The 21,113-nt window shown below is 42.5% G+C and overlaps 2 protein-coding genes across 2 annotated transcripts in view; one reads left to right on the plus strand and one right to left on the minus strand.

The window, feature by feature from the left end:
• The window catches only part of LOC133001400 (radial spoke head 14 homolog), an 8,870-nt gene extending 3,758 nt beyond the window's left edge, over positions 1-5,112 (minus strand). Inside the window, exons 1-3 of the mRNA XM_061070969.1 lie at positions 4,905-5,112; positions 3,824-3,926; positions 3,435-3,553 (exon numbers count right to left, since the gene is read on the minus strand). Coding sequence (XP_060926952.1) covers positions 3,435-3,553; positions 3,824-3,926; positions 4,905-5,112 — 430 coding nt within the window. The remainder of the gene's footprint in view (positions 1-3,434; positions 3,554-3,823; positions 3,927-4,904) is intronic.
• A 10,630-nt stretch (positions 5,113-15,742) lies between these two features.
• Positions 15,743-17,642, plus strand: LOC133001401 (uncharacterized). Its single transcript, XM_061070970.1, has 3 exons — positions 15,743-15,753; positions 16,110-16,197; positions 16,764-17,642. Exons 1-3 carry the CDS (start codon positions 15,743-15,745, stop codon positions 17,640-17,642), a joined length of 978 nt encoding a protein of 325 aa, XP_060926953.1.
• Positions 17,643-21,113: the final 3,471 nt, after the last annotated feature.

Consider the following 21,113-nt stretch of genomic DNA (forward strand, 5'->3'; position numbering starts at 1 on the left):
GAGAAAGTATAACACAAAAATAAGTGGATAAAAACGTTAATAAATGCTCATGTAGATAAATATGAGAACAAATATTGTTATTGTATCAATATTATTCCTGTATTAGTCCTCCACTCCTGCTCAGTGTCTCAATTCAGGCGTCAGGAAACAGCTTTTTTTAAACTAAAGTGTTTGGAACCTTAACCCTGTAGCACCCCTTGTTGTAAAATTACAACGTTACCTTTAACCATCCTAAAAAACAATCTGGCTTTTTTTTTCTTGTTTTTTTACCACATTTACATAGTCATTGGGTCCTATTGTTCAGTCTCACAATGTTATTGGATCGTACATTTGTTTATAAGTCACGCCTTCTGGCCATGAACTCACACAACCTCTCAAGGTTTCCTTCGAACAACATCTATTGGTTTCATTGGACTGGATTCATCAGATGCATGTAAGTAAAATGTCTTTTATATTTTTTTTGGTTGTTATTATAATGTCTAGAGCATGTACATATGTAGTTAGTGTGGAATAGATGCATCAAATTTCTTTTAGAGCTTATTATATAATTGTTGCAATTATACAACACTGGGTGAATGTGGTAGTCAAACTAGCTGGCTTGTTGCAGTGGGCTCAAACAGGTTGTGTTCCCTCCACTACACCACTGCCTGAAACAGAGTATTTTCTTTATACATGGATAGTATACATTCTACCCTTGTGTTGTGTTCTGGTCAATGGTCATTTGACTGATTTAAAAGTTTTATCTCTAAAAAATGTAGTTAATTTGATCAGCCTGACCTAAAATTCCATGACTTTGTCCATGGAACAATTCAGTTCTGGGGACAGGAATGTTCCTGAATGTGGGGTGTGGATGTAAGTGGGGGGATGCATGTTTTCCTTTTAGTATGATAATTAGAGCCATTAAACCATTTACATTTACATTTAGGGAATTTAGCAGACCCTTTTGTCCAAAGCGACTTACCAGGCAGACAGTATTGTCTGCATGGAAAACATTTCTACCCTGAGCACTTGGTCCACCACCCTATCTATTCCTTCAGGTTATGTACTACAATATATAAAACATATATTCATGTTAATTAATTGATATTTTATTTTCAGAATGCCACCAGCAAGGAGAGAGCCGCGATACACAGTGCAGGATGTTATTGACCTGGTCCAAAATGGAGAGAGTGAGGTTGAGATTGAAATCAGTGACACAGATGAGAGTGATGAAGACTCCGATGAAGATGTCTGTAAAGAAGTGGACAAAGAAAACCAACCACCCATGGTCTGTCCAGCTGATAATTACGTGGACATCGAGCCAAAAACAAGGAAACACACCATGCCCCGTGACAGGTATCGCTGGCTGAAAAAAGATTTCATCAGTCCCAACACAGATTTTTCTGGTCTGGATATCACAGCAGATGACATTTCCCTCCACACACCATTGGAATACTTCCAGAAGTTTGTGTCCGAAGACATGATTGAGGCTCTGACACAAAACACGAATGAGTACAGCTTTCAGGTGCATGGAACATCTGTAAACACCACTGCAAAGGAAATTGAAAAAATGCTTGGCATGTACTTGAAGATGGGCCTGGTACAAATGGCTGGAACCCGTATGTATTGGGAGACAGAGACGCGGTACTCCCCTGTTGCTGATGTGATGCCACGCAACAGATTCCAATCCCTGTTGACGTCATTACATTTTGTAAACAACATGACAGTATCTGAGACGGAAAAGAAAGACAAACTATGGAAACTCAGACTGTGGCTTGATTCATTCAGAGAGAAATGCCTGCAGGTGGTACCAGAAGAGCACAACTCTGTGGATGAGATGATGATTCCTTTCAAGGGGAAATTCAGCAGCATCAAGCAATATATGCGAGGCAAGCCAAACCCATGGGGATTCAAAGTGTGGGTGAGAACTGGAATCTCTGGCATGATGTGTGACTTCGATGTCTACCAAGGCAGTGTCAACGGAATACGAGCCAAATCTGAACTTGGATTGTCAGGTGAGGTTGTGATGAAACTTGCTTCCACACTTCCAGAAGGTCAGAACTACAAACTGTATGCAGACAACTACTTCACCTGTGTTCCATTATTAGTGAAGCTCCTTGATCGGGGAATTCATTACGTGGGAACAGCCAGGCAGGTGCGCCTACCCAACTGTAACCTTGAAGACGAGAAGAGCTTGAAGAAAAAGGGGAGAGGAAGCTATGACGTCAGAGTGGAGGGGAATCACAACATCTGTGCTGTCAAATGGTATGACAGCAGGGCCGTCACACTTGTGTCATCCTTTGCTGGACCTGAACCTGTGCAGAAGATTCAACGCTGGGACAAAGCCAACAAAACCTTCATTGAAGTTGAGAGGCCTTACATTGTTGGTGCCTACAACAAGTACATGGGAGGTGTGGATTTGTTGGACTCATTTACAGCCAAATATAAGTTCCCCATCAAATCCCGTCGCTGGTACATGTACATCTTCTGGCACACCATCATCCTCGCTGTTATCAATGCCTGGCTGCTCTACAAGCGGGACTGTAAAGCGCTCAAGGTGTCTAGCAAAGAGACAATGAACAGGAGACAGTTTCAGGCACAGCTAACATCCTCTCTTATCCTGGTAAACGCAACACTTCAAACTCCAAAGAGAGGACGGCCATCTTCAGGCAAAGGGAGCCCAGCAACACAGTCAGTGACATCAGGAAGCCCTCTGAATGCTGAGAAGAGGCCATCCAAGAGATGTGCAAACCTCCCATTGGATGTACGCAAGGACCTAGTTGGTCATTTCCCAAGGAAGACAGGGAGAGGACGCTGCAGACAGTGCAATAAAGGATACACCAACACGCAATGCAGAAAGTGTGATGTTCGCCTTTGCTTTTTAGACAACAGGGACTGTTTTTGGGACTTTCACCACCAATGAAAGTCTTCATGACCAATGTCATAAAAAGAAAAAAAGAGGGAAAAAACGCGCTTTTTAAGAGTTTTATCTTGTTTAATATTTTTAATAATTTTAATAAATGACTTCATAAAAATATGACTAATGTGTGATTATTATTAATGTTGTATACCGTTATGGGGCTAAGTAAGCAATCAACCCTGCAAATGAACCCTTAGTTGTTCTGAATTGTTCACCAAACGTGAGTACAAATACAGAAATCCTGCTCCCAACTAAGCCCAATGTTGCAATATTACAACATTTCTCTAAAAACGTACATAAACACTTTTTTTTTAAAAAAACTTTCATTTCTGCATCAAAGGCCTCATACAACATGATCTGAAAGGTCAAATAATTTTTTTTTTAGGTTTTTCTATATTTGGGTCTTACAGGGTTAAATCTCTGCAGAGTGGAAACATATTTTAAAATGAACACTGGTAATATATCTTTATATTTTGTGAAATAATAATAACAATAATACTCTGTGGTGGTCTCGGACAGCGAGGGGCGAGCGTACCTGCAGGCAACAGGGTGAGACGGTTCAGGACCCGGTGGACGTTTGTCCTGCAGGAGGACGAGTGGTCGTCCAGGAGCTGAGAGAGGGGGGGGAGGAGGGAGGAGGAGAGCAGCGCCTCCCTGAGGGAGAAAACAAACATGTCACTAACTGTAGATGGATCTGATCTGATTTCTCAAATGATTCTTCAAAGAACAAAATCCCAATAAAAGGAAATCAAGTTCGACTTTTAAACAAATTACAATAGGAAATTCTTAAAATGATCTGATACTGTTCTGTAAATACTTTTCTGTTATTATTCTTATTTAACTAAGTTTATCTGAGCTTATCTGAATTTACCTGAGTTTGTCTGAGATCATATTTCATTTATATTTATTGATATCTGAGTCTACCTGCCCACACTGTGGCCGCTCAGCAGGTGCAGCAGTTTGCAGGTTTCTCCTCTGACTGACGGATCTTCATCCTTTAGCAAAACCTTCAGCTGCTCCAGGAAACCTGCAGAAGAAGAAAATCATGTTAGTACGACAAAGTGCACAAGAAAATTCAGCTTCATTTTCTCCAAGAATCAAAGGACACAGTGACGCCCCCTGGTGGCCAGTGAGCTGCTGCTCTGAGCCTCAGCTTCACTTTGTGTCCAGCACCATCTTGGTTTTCTAAAACCAGGAGTAACCATATATGGAGGAGCAGGGGGTGGAGCCTGACCGAGAGCTTGAGGACACACCCACCAACACGTGTCACCTGCACACATTGGGTGTACTAGCTGTCAATAACACTATGCACCCCCCCCCCCCCCTAAAATGATCATTATTCACTAAATGAACATCAGCTGTTTGAAGAAGACTTGAAACTAGAGACTGAGACAGAAACTCCTTCATCTTTACTGATATATCACATGTAATCACATCTAAACCATGAGGGTAATTATATATATATATATATATATATATATATATATATATATATATATATATATATATATATAACATTGGTTTTATCTTTAAGTGACTGAGAGGAATTAAAAATCTATAATAATTAAACTTTAACTGAGAGTCACAGTTATTAATGATCTTGTGAAGCACTTTGTATGTTGTACAAATTATTCATTATTATGTGAGCCTATGAATTCAACTATTCTGCATACTTATTATTTGACTTCTTCTTAGTCTTCTTCTGTTTTAAATTTTGTCCCGCTACTCCTCCCGCAGTTTTTAATCGTATATGCACAGAAAATACATTAAAATGTGCGACTTGGTCGGGGATGGTGTGCTGTGCCAAGAACAGCCCAAATGTAAGGAATGAGAGCGAGAGTGGAGCAGGACAGACTTTCAGCTTCTTTTTTTGTGGCTGGACAAATTGGCACAGTCTCTCTCTCTCACCATCCTGGATCATGTTATAAATATGTATCTTTTATAAATGTCTCTCTTGAGCCGGCATCAAGCACTAGGCACACATTCAAATCCTGATTACTGAGACCTCCACTGACGGTCTGGTGGAGCCGCTCCGGGTCCAGCATCAGGCCGCAGAGAGAAGCCAGAGCCCGGCGCCGGCTGCCCGGCTGCTGCAGCTCCTCGAACAGCCGCGGCACGGCCCGGAGCCCGAAGGCCACCGGAGCCCGGACCGGGTCCAGGTCCGCAGCCTGGACCGGGTCCGGACCCAGTTGATCCCCTGTGTCCCGGGACATTCGTCACGTTAACCCTTCGATACACAAGCTATGCTAACCCGTTCTAATGCACAACATGGGTCAGAAATGATCAGTATTATTTCCTGTGTTGTTTCATCTTGGCTGGATGTTTCTTGGCTTTGTTCTTTTATAGCTTCTTCTTCCTTTAGGAGACGGCTCCTTTGATGTCATAGAGGACTCGTTCTCTGTGACATCAAAGAAGCCGTCTTTGTGCATCAGAGCTGGATTCCAAGACCCCCCCCATCTCCAGCTTGATCCTGTAGAACAAGGTCCAGGTCCTCAGCATCAGAGGTTTCAGACTCAGAATCAAGACCAAGAATTGCCTCCTCATCTTCCTCATCCTGTTCTTCATCCAGCATCTTTGTGACCATGTCAATCGTGAGTCTGACATGATGCGAGCAGCCAGACTGAAGCTCTGGATAGAGAAAAGCAAATGCATATCAATCCGTCTATGAAGTATAAACTGTTATATTTGGACTTTTATCTTGTTGATTGTTATGGCTAACTAGCCAGAAAAGAAGCTAATTAGCTGTTAGCTTGTTTTCTCACTAGTAGTGGATTGTAAAATAAGACTCACATGCATCAGATGTGTGGAATGAATGGCAAGTGTCCTGTAGTGATTACAGACTGTACAAGTGTGTGTGTACAAGTGATGTAGAAATACACAATTTGCATTTGTTTATAAAGTAAGAAAGCAAAATAATGATTTGTGTTAATCAAAAACAAGATATTTAATGAACACTGAAAACAAACCCTCATGCATGAAATAAAACAGGAAATTAATACCGGTCATGCGTGACCCATGTTGTGCATTAGAAGGGTAGAGATACAAAAAAAACTTCGTTCAAAAAGTAAGAAAGGAAAAATTAAAACAAAACAATTCCTTCTGCCGAGACATTTTGAATGTGTGCCTAGTGCTTGCTGCCGGCTCGAGACAGACATTTATAAAAGCTGCATGTTTATAACATGATCCAGCTGAGTGAGAGAAAGAGAGAAACCATGGGGATCCGATCCCAGCAGCCAGCAAAACAACAAACTGAAATAATATCGATCGCAGAGGCTAAAATTTAACCCACTGGCTACTCTACAGACTGCTGTGTGTTCTGCTCAAGCAGCAGCCTACCTCCTCATAAGTCTGTGAAACAAAGACACCATGAGAATCCCAAGACTTTGCCGAACACACGGATATCTTTTTTATTGGTTAGAGTTAAGAAATGGGACCGTGGGAGCAAGTTAGAAAGGTTGGACTGATTAGCTCCATCTAGAAACAAAACTCTCAAAATGAACGTTAGACCCAATGAAGAGAGGCAACGGAGAACTAAAGTTCCAACAATGGATAAAGCGTAAAGTTGAGCTCTGGTAGATTTCTAAGTGACATTTCTGCGAAGCTAATGTGTTTTCCTACGTTTTGATCTAATAATCATGTGTGACAACCTCCGTTAGTGGCTTTGAGAGCAGCACACAAAAAGTAGGTGGAAATCTGACCTGCTCCGCTCTCGCTCTAAGTGGGCCTCTCTCTCCCATTCCCATTGACTCCCATTCATTTTTTCCCCCGAGGTTTTGGATGATTTTGGAAGGAAACCATCTGCGAATGTCTTAGAAAAGGAAGAACACACCATTCCCGACCGAGCCGCACGTTTGATGTATTTTTTGTGAATGTATGACGAGACGGCAGAGGCAAACAATATTGCATGCATAGGCTCAATTGATAAGTACGATCAAAAACAAGTTAATTATGAATACCTGAAATACTGAATGAGGAAATTCATTCACTGCAAAGATACAGATAATAAAAACTGAGCCAGGTCACTTTTGACCTTGGTTGTGCATCAAAGGGTTAAAACACATCAGCTTTGTTTTCAACCAAATATTCCAGTGGCGACATCGTCTCTTACGCTCAGTTTCCAGCCTCTGGAATTCTGTGTGTGTGTGTGTGTGTCTGTGTGTGTGTGTGTGTGTGTTTCAAATCTGTGGACGAACACAAGGATGTGAGTCTGTCGGGTTCAGAGGTTGATGAGGACGTTTTCTTCTTGATCAAACCCAACTTTCCGATCAGACGACTCAGACTTGAACAGTTTTCATAGTTTCTGTTGTCGTTGCTGTTCTTCTGTTCGTCAGCACGATCACACAAATGACCGAACAGATTGTTCACACACTTTGCTGTTGCACTTCACTGTTGTGTAGTAAATGTCTGATTTGATAAAAGACAAACTGAAACAAAACCATTGTCTGAAATCAAACTCATTTTGATTTGGCTTCACAGGCCAGAGCTGTCCAAATACTTTGGCACAGTTGCATTACGTCTGTAGTTTGAATCCCGTTGCTCTGCAGTTTATTGACGATGTCTTTCCTCCTGTCCAGTTTCATGAGGTCGTCTGAGGCATCTTCATCGCTTCCTCATCATCACTGATGCTTCCTGTTTCCTGCTGAACATCGCACTTCTCCTTCCTCTAAACTCCGCCCCCACGCCCCACCTGACATGAATCCGTTCACAGAGTCAAACCTGAAATCTCTTCGTTGTGATGTCACTGCTTCACATTCAGACCACGCCCCCTGCAAAGATTCCCACAGTCCATCGGTCTCCGGTCCACCGGTCCCTCAGGTCATCCCGACCAATCACAGCTCTCCTCCCTGTGATGCCTCATCAGACCAACATGGAGGTCAGGACGTGGTCCGATCTCCAGACTCGGGCCTAGAGGTGACACCGGAGACGCCCCCCCCTCCATTCTCTGTTCCCTCAGCAAACCCTGACCACACCCCCGACCTCGACTCCTGCCAGGTCTCCATCATCATCCCGTCCCCGGACCTCCGCCCTCCTCCTCTCCCGCGTCAGTACCCCAAGGACTCCTCCCCAGACCTTGAGTGCGCCATCTGCCTCTGCGACTTCAACAACGTGTTCCGCTGTCCCAAGATGCTTCACTGCAGGCATACCTTCTGCTTGGAGTGCCTGGCACGCATTAACGTCAATTCGTCCGAGCCCGGCGCCATCCAGTGCCCTCTGTGCCGCAGACTCACGTCCCTGCCCGACCTTGGCCTGCCCAAACTGCCCACGGACCCAGACGTCCTGTCGTACCTGCCGAGCGCCATGCAGAGGGTCTACAGCATCCGCTTCCTCCGCAGTAAAGGGAAGTTGAAGGTCAAAAGGTCAGTCTGTTAGCATCGTCTGTCTGGAGTCAAGATTCTAAACAAATGAAAAAGATGTTTTGTTTCTACATTTGACACAAACTTGAAATGTAAATCTTTTAACGCTGTCTTTGTCTCTCAGGTCGTCAGGAAGTCACCAGCGGTGGAGTCAATGGTTGTCAAGGGAAGCAAACCGCTCTCTGAATGTGGGCCGTCGGGGGGGAGCGTTGGACAGAGGTTGGTTCAGGCTGGCGTGCGAGACACAATATTGCTTCCTGAAGTGCGTGCTTCTGACGATGTCGTTGCTGTTCGCCATCATCCTCCTCCTCTTACCCCTCCTCCTTGTCCCCATCCTCGTCAGCAGAAGGGACATTGCCCAAACTAAAAACCCAATGTAGACGTTAAATAAATGTTTGTCAAAGATGTTTCTGTCATTTCAGGTCTTTCTTCTCTCTCTGATGTTTGTTCAAGTGTTTCTGATCAGTTTGGTTTGAATCAATAATTTGTGATGATAGAAAAACAGGCGGAGACGTCATGATTGACAGATGGGACTGACTAAGGATTGGTCAAGGATGTGTATGGGCGGGACCTCAATAACGAGGCTCCACTCCGCGAACACTTCTGCACAGACTCTGACTGCAAATGATGTCATCACCAAAAGATGGCAGCGTTCGTATACGATATTTTCATAAACTTAGATTTTCTACAATATTAGAAGGTGAAGATGTGTCGACCATCTTTGTAAACAGTTCTGTTTACGTCCACACTAACACGTCTGAAAACACGTCACATGACCGTTCACGTCTACTGGTCACGTGATGTAAACAGGAAGTAGATTGTCTCTATAGCTGGTTGCTTAGTTACAGAAAATTCTCTGAAGGAGGAACAGTGATGGTGAAACGTCAGAGCAGGGACGACGAGGTGGAAGTGTCACTGACAGGAAGTGTCACTGACAGGAAGTGTCACTGACCGGAAGTGTCACTGACAGGAAGTGTCACTGACAGGAAGTGCCACTGACCGGAAGTGTCACTGACCGGAAGTGTCACTGACAGGAAGTGTAACTGAGACCAATCCGAACCCTTGGGAGCCGATCCAAACAGCCAGCAAAACAACAAAGTAAAATAGTATCGATCGCAGAGGCTAAAGATAAATCCGACTGGCTACAGGCTTGTATGGCTGTCTACAGACTGCCGTGTGTTCTGCTCAAGCAGCAGCCTACCTCCTCATAAGTCTGTGAAATAAAGACACTGTGAGAATCCCAAGACTTTGCCGAACACACTGATATCTTTTTCATTGGTTAGAGTTAAGAAATGGGACCGTGGGAGCAAGTTAGAAAATGTTGACTTTCGGGCACCTTCCAGAAATTTCCTCTAAAAATTAGCATTTTTCCCAATGGACATATCTGTGACGTGTTGTTAGGGTAGAGCCCTGTGACCTGACCACCACACAATGGCTTATAAAACTTTTTCTCCTACAAGACATTCCAAAAAACCAGGCCAGCCTGAAGTCCTCCCCTGGTGGGGGGAAGCATCTCCAGTGTCCTTCAAGAGGACCCCCACTGTGTTTCTAGCCGCTCCCTGAGAGTTGAACCCTAACATTCCATTGGCTGAGAGCCAACTGAACCCCCTAGCCCCACCTCAAGGAGGTAGGGACCTCTCAGGTCGAATAAAACAGCTGAACTCACAGCTCCCCTGCACTGATGACCTCTCCAGACCTCTACAGGTCTATCCAGATGATTTAGTTGCTATAGGGGGCAATCACAGACGTTTTATTTCGTTTTCGTTTCTTTCTTTTATCTTTAGTAAATGTTTTATTTTGATAGAACTTTTTGTTATTTTAACTTGAAAGGCCGCGCAACAGGAAGTCACTCGGCAGGCCGACTTTCACACAGACTTTTCTTTTACACGATCTACAAACAGCTCCAAAAGCCGTCCATCCCTGCAGAAGGACGAAGTTTCATCCCGTCAAGGCAGCACGAGAAAATCCGCTCCTCCCTGTTCCAGCAGCTGAGCTCCGTGTCCCCACTCGAACCACCGGAGCAAGCCTGAGAGGCCACGCATCATTCACTGGACTTCCGGGAGATCCACGCCGAATGCGCACGTACACCGCGAGGGTTACAGTAAGAGGCTATATTGTCTGGGCAGAGACTAGTTTTAATACTTAGCGTGTCATTTAATATTTTAGTGTATTGTTTGTTTGAGACCTCAGAGCAGATTTTTAGCCGTGACGACCCTGCATTTCCGGTTCCTGCGTTACAGCCATGTTCATTGTGTTAAACCGCTTAGCGTTTCTTTTTCTCTCTCTCTCTCTCTCTCTCTCTCTCTCTCTCTCTCTCTCTCTCTCTCTCTCTCTCTCTCTCTCTCTCTCTCTCTCTCTCTCTCTCTCTCTCTCTCTCTCTCTCTCTCTCTCTCTCTCTCTCTTCTCCTAAACCTGCTTACACACACGTTCCGATCACATTTCACGCTACATAGATAAATCTAGACTTAAAGAGCCTGAACTCATCTCGCCGCCATTTGGCGCCAAAAGCACATCGAGATAAGAATCTCTTTGTCTGACGTTTCCTTTGTGTAACTCACGCGGCCCACCGCCATTTTGGTTTTGGCCTCACGTTGTCATTAACATAGGCCCCTGTTTTGAATAACGTGAATGTACCACCATCTTGGATTCGACCAGACTACGTCATCACGTGACTGCGTCATACGTCATTGCCACTCCCCCTTTCTCTCTATCTCACACACACACAAACACACACACATACACACACACACACACACACACACACACACACACACACACACACACACACACACACACACCCAGAGACACAGATACACAGATACACAGCTAGACACACACTCACACACATTGATACACCCTCAGTATTACATGTGTGTTCTAAAGTGCTGCTGCTGTTGTTATCTTTGAAATATTGGAGTTTGTTTAAATGAAGAATCATTTAATAACATTAACTTTATTTCCCCTTTTTTTATAAATCCTTTTGTAATTAAAGTATCTGTATCTTGTGATTATTTGTGCATATGTATGTGTATACAGCTGGATTATGATAGCCTGTGCTTGAACTTAAAACCCTTCATTGCTTATTATGTAATCATTAATATTAAATATTGAGATTATTATTTTAACTTTTATAAACTGAGACTGATCTTTATAGATTGACTAGTTGGTCCCATAACCAGGGTGGTGCCCCGCTACGATAAGTAATAATTACAGATTGTATCATTCTTAATTGATAATTTCTTTGTTTTCATTAACAATTTAACTTTTCTTAATTGATAACCGTATAATTTCTAATTAGGGCCCGAGCACAGACATCAAAGGTGTCTGGTGAGACCCTATTGAAATTGTAAGGATTATTATTATTATTATTCAGGCAAATAAATTGGCTTTTTGAGGGCTTTAACAAGCTCAACTTCTTACCAAAATTTGCAGAAAGTTAGAAAGTGGTGAAAATTTACGTATTCTGAAGGAATTTTCAATGGGCGTCGCAAAATGGCTCAACGGTGCCCCCCGAGACAGCCCGAGACCCCGGAAGGTGTTCCCATTGACCGATCTTCACAAAAATCAATACACAGGTGTATCATGACCAGACAAACAAAAAAGTCTCTAAGTGCAATTGGAAAAACAAAACAGGAAGCCTGCTATTTTGTATTTAGTGGCCATTTTGGCCATATTCCACATTTTTTCTTTGATACACTTGTGCTTAATTATTTTACTATTCTTAATTGATAGCTTTATCATTTTTAATTATTTTTAATAAATATTTTTGAATTATTTTAATAATCATATTTCATGATTATTAATAATCAGCCAACGTCAAGTCTACTACTATTGCACAAAAGTGTTTTCCTACATTTTGATCTAAAAATGATGTATGAAAACGTCCATTTGTGGCTTTGAGAGATGCTTAGTCACACAAAAAGTAGGTGAAAATCTGTTCACTCTAAATGGGCGAGAGACCTTGAATCCCATTCATTTACTTGGGCTGTTTTTGGCAATTATTGGCAAATGTCTGAGGAAATGTCATAGCAAACCATTCCCGACTGAGCCGCACGTTTTGATGTATTTGTGCATGTACGACAAAACTGCACTAGGAGTAGTCGGGATGAAATATCTTACGGAGGAAGAATAAGAAGCAGTCAGATAATAAGTATGCAGAATAGTAATAAATAATCCACCAGCAAAGTTTCAGTTCACATACGTTTTCTTTCCACACTCAAATGAGACTTTGACCTTTTTTTGGGTTTTTTGGGTTTTGGGTTTGTCCCCAAAAACAGACCCAGCCCATCAGAGGTGTGTTTCCTCGTCAGGGACAAATTCACAGGCTTGTGAAATTCTGCTCATGCTTCACTCCTCACCACACCTTCATCTTTACCTTCACATCTGAACAAGATTTAAGTTTTCAGGTAAGTCGAACAGGAATTCCCACAATTCTCTGCTGCTACGTTACAGCAGCTCTGTGCTTGCATATTTTATACTGATCATAATCATTTAAAGTTGCTGCATTAAAGGAACTTGCATGTTGCAAGCATGTTGCATGTGACGGGATGATTCCTCCTGTCATCACAGTGTTAGAGATTCAGGTAAAAATCCTCCATCATCAGTCTGAGTTTGTTTACAGTGTGAAAACACCTTTTCACATAGTTTGGATTTAAAGGTGATTATTGACCTGTAGTGGAGAAAAACTAAGTCTGATGGAAACCTATTTTGTCGTTGACATTCAACTTTTTATCATGAGACTTTTATGACTTTTTTATCACTTATTGACTGTCCAAGGACCTAATTTCCGTCTGCTTTATCTTCCAAGGAAACGTATTTTGTTGGCGGAGGCGCCAGTGATCTGACTTTTAGACAAAGAGTCGTAAACGAGGCCTACACGCGATGCTGAGACCAGCTCTAGAGTTTTCCTGGTGGTCGAAGCTCCCCAGCAGGCCCTGAGGGGAGATGCGGCTTGGGGGTCTGAGACCGTACTGAAACCTGAGACGTCCACTGAGGGCGAAGCCCGCCCCTTGTGATCAAAATCTGACAGTCCATTGGCTGAGAGCTGTCCTATATCCTATGAATAATCAGCTGCATAGTATATATAATCAATAATGCATAATACAAAGTATAAACTTTCACTGTAGCCTGTGTAAACTGAAAACAACATGTATATGATAGTTGGTTCTTCAAACACACTGTGTGCCAGAAAGGTGGAAACAGGAACTTAATACCCAGACCATACTCTGAATAAGCTTATAGCTGCAACTGTAGTACACGAACATGTGTCAATCTGATAATAAAATACAGTTTGGGTAATGTTGGGATTATATCAAATGTCATTTGCTTGCGCGCTCATATTCGCTGCATTAACACACACACATACAGGATGTGGAATGAACTTATGTGACCTGAAGTATCGCTCAACATGGCAGAAGCCTGCGTTATCTAGGGAAATGTCAAACTGCTATTACTTGCATAGATGAGTGGTGTCCTTTAAAGGTTTCACTCCACTTGCAGGTATTCAAATGCTTCTTATCTACACAGAAAAGACATTGTTGAGCTTCTACTCCGGGGTTTGCATATAGGTAGCGTTGCCACATCTCAAACTCCCATTGGAGGACTCAAGCCTTCCCACCTCTGAGGTGCACGTCTTCTATTGGACTCAAACCTTTCCTCAGGCCAAATGTACTTCTCCAATCTCAGGCCACACCCAGTTTCTCTCTATATAATGTGTGGTAATTTGTCACTCTGGGCTTCTTCTCGACGTGATCCAGAGAACCTGGTGACGTGTCCGGCAGAACCGCAGAGACTCTGTAAGTATTGTTCTTATACAATAAACGTATGACTGTGGAACTTTTGAACATGGATCTTGTCTAACTCATTAAACCTTTCCCACTTGAACCTCGAATCCACGAACACGACGCTGTCCGGTCCAGACGGACCGGGCTCGACAGAGCCCACTGAACCCCATAACCTCTCCTCCAATTTTTATATCAGTTTCCTGTATCAAACTGCGCATACAGAACCAGTCTGAACTGGCTCAGACAAACAGCCTTAGTTCTGCTGTATTGGAGAATTACTACAGGTGGTTGAAACCTACTTTATAGTTGAAGATTGACTTGTTGCATACCTGTCTAAGACTCCATGACCTGAAACCCGTATGACCTTCGCAATACTTATTGACTGCTCAAGAACCCAATGGAAATGAATGCAAATCATTTATTCCTGTATCAAGCTGTGCCTACAGAACCAGTCTGAACTGGCTCAGACAAACAGCCTTAGTTCTCCTGTATAAGATCCTTGCATTTGACTGTTCTCCATCTTCACTCTGAGATCCCTGTGACTCTCTGTGTTGATCCTTTCTGCAGAAAGACCATATTAATATACACATTGATAACTTTGGTGTTCCAGCCTCTTGTATTTCCAGATCTCCATCACAAACCTTTTGCTTCATTCTCTCTTTACAAAAGGTTTAAGATCATTGACGATAGTTTCAGTAAATATGCAAATATGCAGCTGTTGATATAACAAACAGCTGGCGGCACCATCCAGACTAAAGGGATAGTTCATCCCCAGAGTACTTTTACTTCTGCAGTAACAACATTTATTAATCAGTTAGTATATCCAACACTCTATAATCCTCATTATAGTTTATTAGATAATATTATTTTATAGGATTTCTGGGCAGGTTGATTCCTAATTGCTGATGGTAATGTTGATAATATTTTGCAGAGTGATGGCGGGACGGAGGCAGACCTGGAAGACTCTGTTCCTCCTCAGCCTCCTCAGCTTCAGTGCAGAGTTAGGTAAGAGACATTTCATCAGAAAGAAAGAGGAAAAGGAAACATGATCCAGAGCAAAGTGACAGAATGTTCCTGTTCAAAGATGAGGGAACGTTTCCTTCTGTGAGCAGCTCTGTAAAGATGTGTAGGTGCTACTAGTTTATCAGCTTCAGCAGGTGCCCTCTTGTTAGATGTTGTGTTTATATGTGTGTTAATATGTGTGTATGTAGAACATCTTTAATGCAAGTCGACATATTCCCAGGCACAGGGAGTGAGTCAGAACAACGATCACTCAGAGAAATGAATGATTCCAGTGAACATTCATGATTTGTTATTAATTTGAGTTGACAACAATGTTTTATACCAGAAATAGGAGATTTTCTAAAATAATGTTGGGGATGATTCAATGTTGTTTGTACTTTCCAGAGGTGAGAGATGATGAGTGGGAGGAGCTCGGACCGGACATCGCTGCACTGCACCGTCTGAGGAACCTGCATAAACACATGTTTCATGAAAGGCTCCAGGATTCTGCACAACAAAGGTTTGATAATTGTATTAAATGTTGTTACACTGTCTAGTGGTGTTTTTTATAGATTTAATGTGGAATCTTTATTTCATTGACAGCGACACTGGAGACAGACGGGACAGAGAGGGGACAGAGAGAATGGACATGACCTCCGTCAAAGAGCCGAAGCTGGACTCAAACATCAACTCCGTCCTGGAACATGGTGTCTACGTAGCCAGGTGACTCCTGCAGCTTGCCCACGAATTCATTCATTATAATAAAAGTAGATTCATCATTATTATTCACTTTGTTCATTTTAATGATTCCAATGAGTAGCAGTGTGAAATGTTTTTGTGCTCAAATGTCCTGAAATCACTTTCAGTTTGGTTTTATTTGTTATTTGATGATATGAAAACAGGATGAGACGTGATGATTGACAGCTGAGGCTGACTCCTGATTGGTTGATAAACACAAATGAGGTTTTCCTCCTCTTAAATCAGAGATAAATGAACTTTTCACGTTGTCTGAATCTGATTTCATGAGATTGTCGCTGAGTCTATGGCATGAACATGCTGATCTTCTTTCAGGTCGGATATCGACCGAACCCCAAAGAGTTTGCTGGCTGCTCTTCAGGACTGTGAGGATGTCATCGACTGCATCATTCAAAGGAAACAGGTTGGTGGATTTTTACAAGAAATTGGGAAGCAGCACTGAGTTCAAAAGAACTGAAATCAATCTGTCTGTTTAAAGAAAATAAAACTATTAAAAGACTTGATTGATCAAATTACTTGGAATGAGATCCCACATCTTTCATTCTTATGTGGGATGTAGGGATCAGTTTAAAGGGATAGTTCACCGGAAAATGAAAATTCCCTCATCATCTACTCCCCACTGCACGAGGGGATAACGTGTTTATCTCCCATTCGACTGGAAACGACGTCATTTAAACCAAGTTGTAACCCCTGAGAGTCAATAGGAAGTGGCTAAGCTAGTGGAGGTTAGCATTTCCGACCATTCCTGAATGCACCTCGTCAGAAGACATCAGCTGACTTTAGGCTGATCCCCCCCCCCCTCTCCATCCATCTGCATAGTTGTGAGTAGACGATGAGGGGATTTCATTTCTAGCTGAAATATCCCTTTAATACCAGCATCGACATTCGATATCAGAATCTGTATTTTTATTCTGATCTAACTGCTTTTTGTCTTTTCATTCATTACCTCTTGTTTGATTTATTTTCTAGGACTTTGAAACCTTCTTGGAAGGTTTTGAGAAACAGAAGATACAAGATCGGCTGCTCAGTGCATCTGAGATCTCACACAGCTACAGTCAAAAACTTCTGGTCATGACCGACAAAGAGAAGTCAACAGAAGACAGAGTGCAACAGGAATACAGCCTGGATCCGCATTACTCAGTGATAGTCAGCAAGGACTGTCTGTTCAATGAGTCCTGTTGCCCTGAAGCAGACGGCTACACCGTAGTGCAAATATTTGGAAGTGTTTCAGAAGATGGACAAAGTGTATCTGGGCTTTCTGGCTCATCTCTTGCGGAGCTGATGTTCAAACCATCAGTGAGAGGAACTCCAGTCTTCTCCCTTAATGGAAGCACGTCCACACACTTCCAGCAAAACTTCATGCGCTTTTTTCAGATCCGTGGAATCAAAGCAGTCTTAGAAACCAACCAGGAGAATCACCAGCTGTACCAGGTCATGGATCAACACGGCTCATTTTCCAGCTACAGAATTCCACAAAGACCAGTTGATCACACCACACAGTACGACCACCAGCAGATCATCACTATGGAATCTAATCGTGTGTTCAGAAAAGCTGCAACTTTTCTTTATGAGAAGCATCCAGATGTGAGCTCCGTCTACATTCTTGATGAAAACCAAAGACCAAAACTGATCCGTGGGGCCTCTGTGCCGCTGTCAGAGGACAGCAGACTGGTGCTGGTCGGTCACGGGGCCAAAGACAGTTCAGGAGACATGAGATTGTCTGGGTACGGAGCCCAAGATGTGGCCAAAGTAATTCAGAGGACCTCCAGAGTCAGTGATACGATCAAAACAACAAGTGTGGTGGCATGTGAGGTCGGATCCGATAAAGTCTTCATCCAACCCTGCTGACAGAGCTTCGTAAGAGCAGCATTGAGACAGAGCTGCACCTGAGGGATGCTGTGATCCAGGTCCAGCACACGGGACAGAAAATTACTGAAGAAATCTCTCCAGACGGAGTGAAGTGGCGTCACAAAGACGACAGCATGAAGGTGGTGGCAAACCTTGATAGAAACGGAGACGCAATTATTAGAAATGAGCCTGGCAGCAAAGGAGAGGCAGTGTTTACCAATGAAAGGAACTTACTGATGGACAAGCGTGGAGACGACTGGCCAAAAGACCCGAGGACATTTATTCCCCAGGATGGAGACTTTAAGACGTTTAGTAATGGCTTATATGAAGTTGAGGCTCTGACTTGGGGATTATTTCATGCTGATCTGCCCCTTCCACCAAAGGTCGATTTCCAAAACTTGACACCGTTAAAGGAGCATTTTGTTATTGGGAAAAGAGATAATAATAATAAGGAGAAAATAAGTTGGATAACGGACGAGCCAGAACTACAGAAGATTCTTTCCAAGTGTTATGAGATTAACTCAGGCGCAGATGTAAGAAGTATCATCCGTCACTATGCAAAGACGGGAGAAGATGAGACCACATACCTGAAGATCAATGACTGGATATTAGAAGTTAAACCTAAAGATCTGTACGTTTATCTAGTTGGAAAACAGCTTGACGGCAATCACATGGGAAATAAGGACAGAATTAATGAAGTTAAGAAATGTGTTACTGAACAGATGGGCAAAGAAAGTTACAACGAAATGAGAGGACAAATTAATTCTAAAAAAGGTTTTAGAAAGCACATATATATTAAATATGTGGAAGATACTTTCAAGCGAGAGTACGTAAGAAAAATAGGGGGAGAAATAACTCTTTCCACTGAGGCCTGGTTCACCAGGTACTTCACAGCCTCAGTTATATCTGAATCTGCTCGAAATTTCCGAACATTTCCTCTGACTCTCATGGCTCTGGATCTGGTAAAATACACAAATGAAGAAGCTTACAAAGCCGCTGGAGTGAATTTCTTTTTTGATCAACACCCAATGGCAACAGGAGGGAGTTGGATCGACACAACCAGTCGTGGATTCAGTGGCTCAGCAACAACAGAGGATCAAAATAAATTTTCTGCTCTAAAGGAAGTCCTAGAAAAAGAGTTCAATCTGTACAACTTGTGGTTTGAGAATGGTGAGAATGGTGAAGCTGATGTTATGACTCGGATATTGAATGTTGCGAATGAATACAATGTGATTGAAGATAATTCATCCGAACGACAAACCGCGGAAGCCAATTATAACAATTTTAAAGCTAAAGTAGTCAGAGTTTGGGATCAACCACCTGCTTCCTTAGGAGCAGTGGCGTCTCCACGTTAGGGGCAGGTGGGGCACAGCCCCACCAGATGGCGCTGTTGTGCAGAAAGCTAAATACTGCATATCTGAACTTTGTGGCAAAAATGTATTTTATTTTATTTTATTTGCAAAGTAGCGTGAATGTGTGTGTGAATAAACTTTACTCACAAGCATTAAAGTCTTGTTTTGAAGTAATTTATTCGTGTGTGTTTCTGTCTTTCTCGCTAAGTCAAACTCTTTTCTCTCGCCGTACGTCTCTGCTGTGGGCACAACGGGCAAGCGTCAGACCTGTTGCCATGGGAGCACCGATCAGCGTGAACCACACAGGCCACAGTTAACATTGGAAGAGTGGGGATTATTCAGATGGGCCCTACCATAGATTTATATATAAAGACTAGATGTCTCGTTTGACGGAGCTGAATGTCACCACATGGCGGCCATCTTGCTACGGGGCATCTCGCTCATCCATAACATTGTGTTGGTAAATAACCATAACTTGCTCAATTTTCAACCAATTTTTATACGATCTGGTTTGTTATAAACGTCAGAGATGTAGTTATGAAACTGCATAAATTATTCTTTTTTCTTTAGAAAATAACATAATTATTCATAAGTATAGCAAATCAGAAAGCAAAAGATAAACATTGTTCTAATAAGTGTTCATTTGAATATATAATATATAATGAATATAGAAATAAACTCTTTTATCCATGACACTGAGCAATGACTGTCAACTCTAAACAGTTGCAGGCCGTCTTCAGTTAAGGGAGGAAAATACAAAGTGTTGTGCAGATGAAGCTGGTGCATGTCGTCCTCATGTTGATAATAATAAATTAATAAATTATGCAAGTTATTTGAGCTATGTGTCTGTCTAATCTTTTTACTTTGTTGCAATCATTTTACTTTAATGCTGTATTATAGGCAACATCTTTGTGTCTCGCTGAGCGCTAAAGCATGTGAAATGTATTTGAAATAGGATTTCTGCCCCCTGCTGGCACGCAAAATGCAGCCCATGGTATATCTCCCTGGTCTATATAGGCCTACTGCTTATAATAATCAGCTACCTCTATTTTTGTGACGGTGACATCATACGTCATACAAAATTGCCCCACCAGAAATTGCAAAACTTAAAATCTGCCTCAGAGTTGGAAAACTCCTTCAAACTGGAATCCTATTATTCAAGGTCATCTGCGTCATTAGCTGAAGAAATCCACAGCCAGCTGAGGATGAAATATGGTGAAACTCTGGCGGGACTGCATCTCAAGGAAGGAAGTGACCGAATAGAAAAGGGACAGTTCATATGTGAGCTGGTGTCGAAGGATCCAGATGCTAAACCTGTTGAATTCAGGGTTGAGTTATCTCCAGAGAGTCTACGCCACAATGAGAATTTGTTCAAGGGCCTTGACACAGCAGCTCAGGACATGGAGGGTTTAAGATCCCAACATCCAGTCAACAAGTTTGTAGAGCACACAGGAACTGCTGTCGGTGCACTCGGCCTCCTGCTGGGCATGAATGGAGCTGTTAATGCTTTTGAACAGGGTGACATTAAAGATGGTGTAGTGGGAACTTTGCAAACAGCTCATGGAGTCACAGGTATGACGATGTCTGTTATTGCGAGACAAGCTCTGACTTCAGAGACAAGAATCGCCAGAGCTGCAGCAACGATCATGAGAAGTCCTGCAATGAAGGGGACCATGAAAGTTGTACCAATAGTGGGGATTGGATTTGGGATATACAGTCTGGAACCAGATATAGAGAGGGGGGGTGCACTGGGGGCGATTGACGGTGTCTTCGATGCTAGTATGGTTGTTTTGGATGTTGTTGGACTTCTTCAGCCTGAACTGCTACCTTTTATCATACCTATAAATCTGGCTTTACCAGTGCTTCGGATGGTCTCTGATGATATTTATATGGGCGCGGTCTTAGGGTTTATGTGTAATAACATTACTTGACTCTTGTCATGTTTTACTAACTCGGACCAACGGTTCAATATATTCAGAGACACTGTTTATGAGGCTGTGCGTGATTCACTATGAGCTTCGATCTGCTGTTGGTGATTTTAACTCTTGATAATGTTCAGAACAAATTACAAAGAGTTTTGGTGGTAAAGTCACGTCCTGAAATCCAAAGTTGATCAGAT

Source organism: Limanda limanda, chromosome 5 (genome assembly GCF_963576545.1).
Source record: "Limanda limanda chromosome 5, fLimLim1.1, whole genome shotgun sequence".
In the NCBI taxonomy this organism is placed as follows: domain Eukaryota; kingdom Metazoa; phylum Chordata; class Actinopteri; order Pleuronectiformes; family Pleuronectidae; genus Limanda; species Limanda limanda.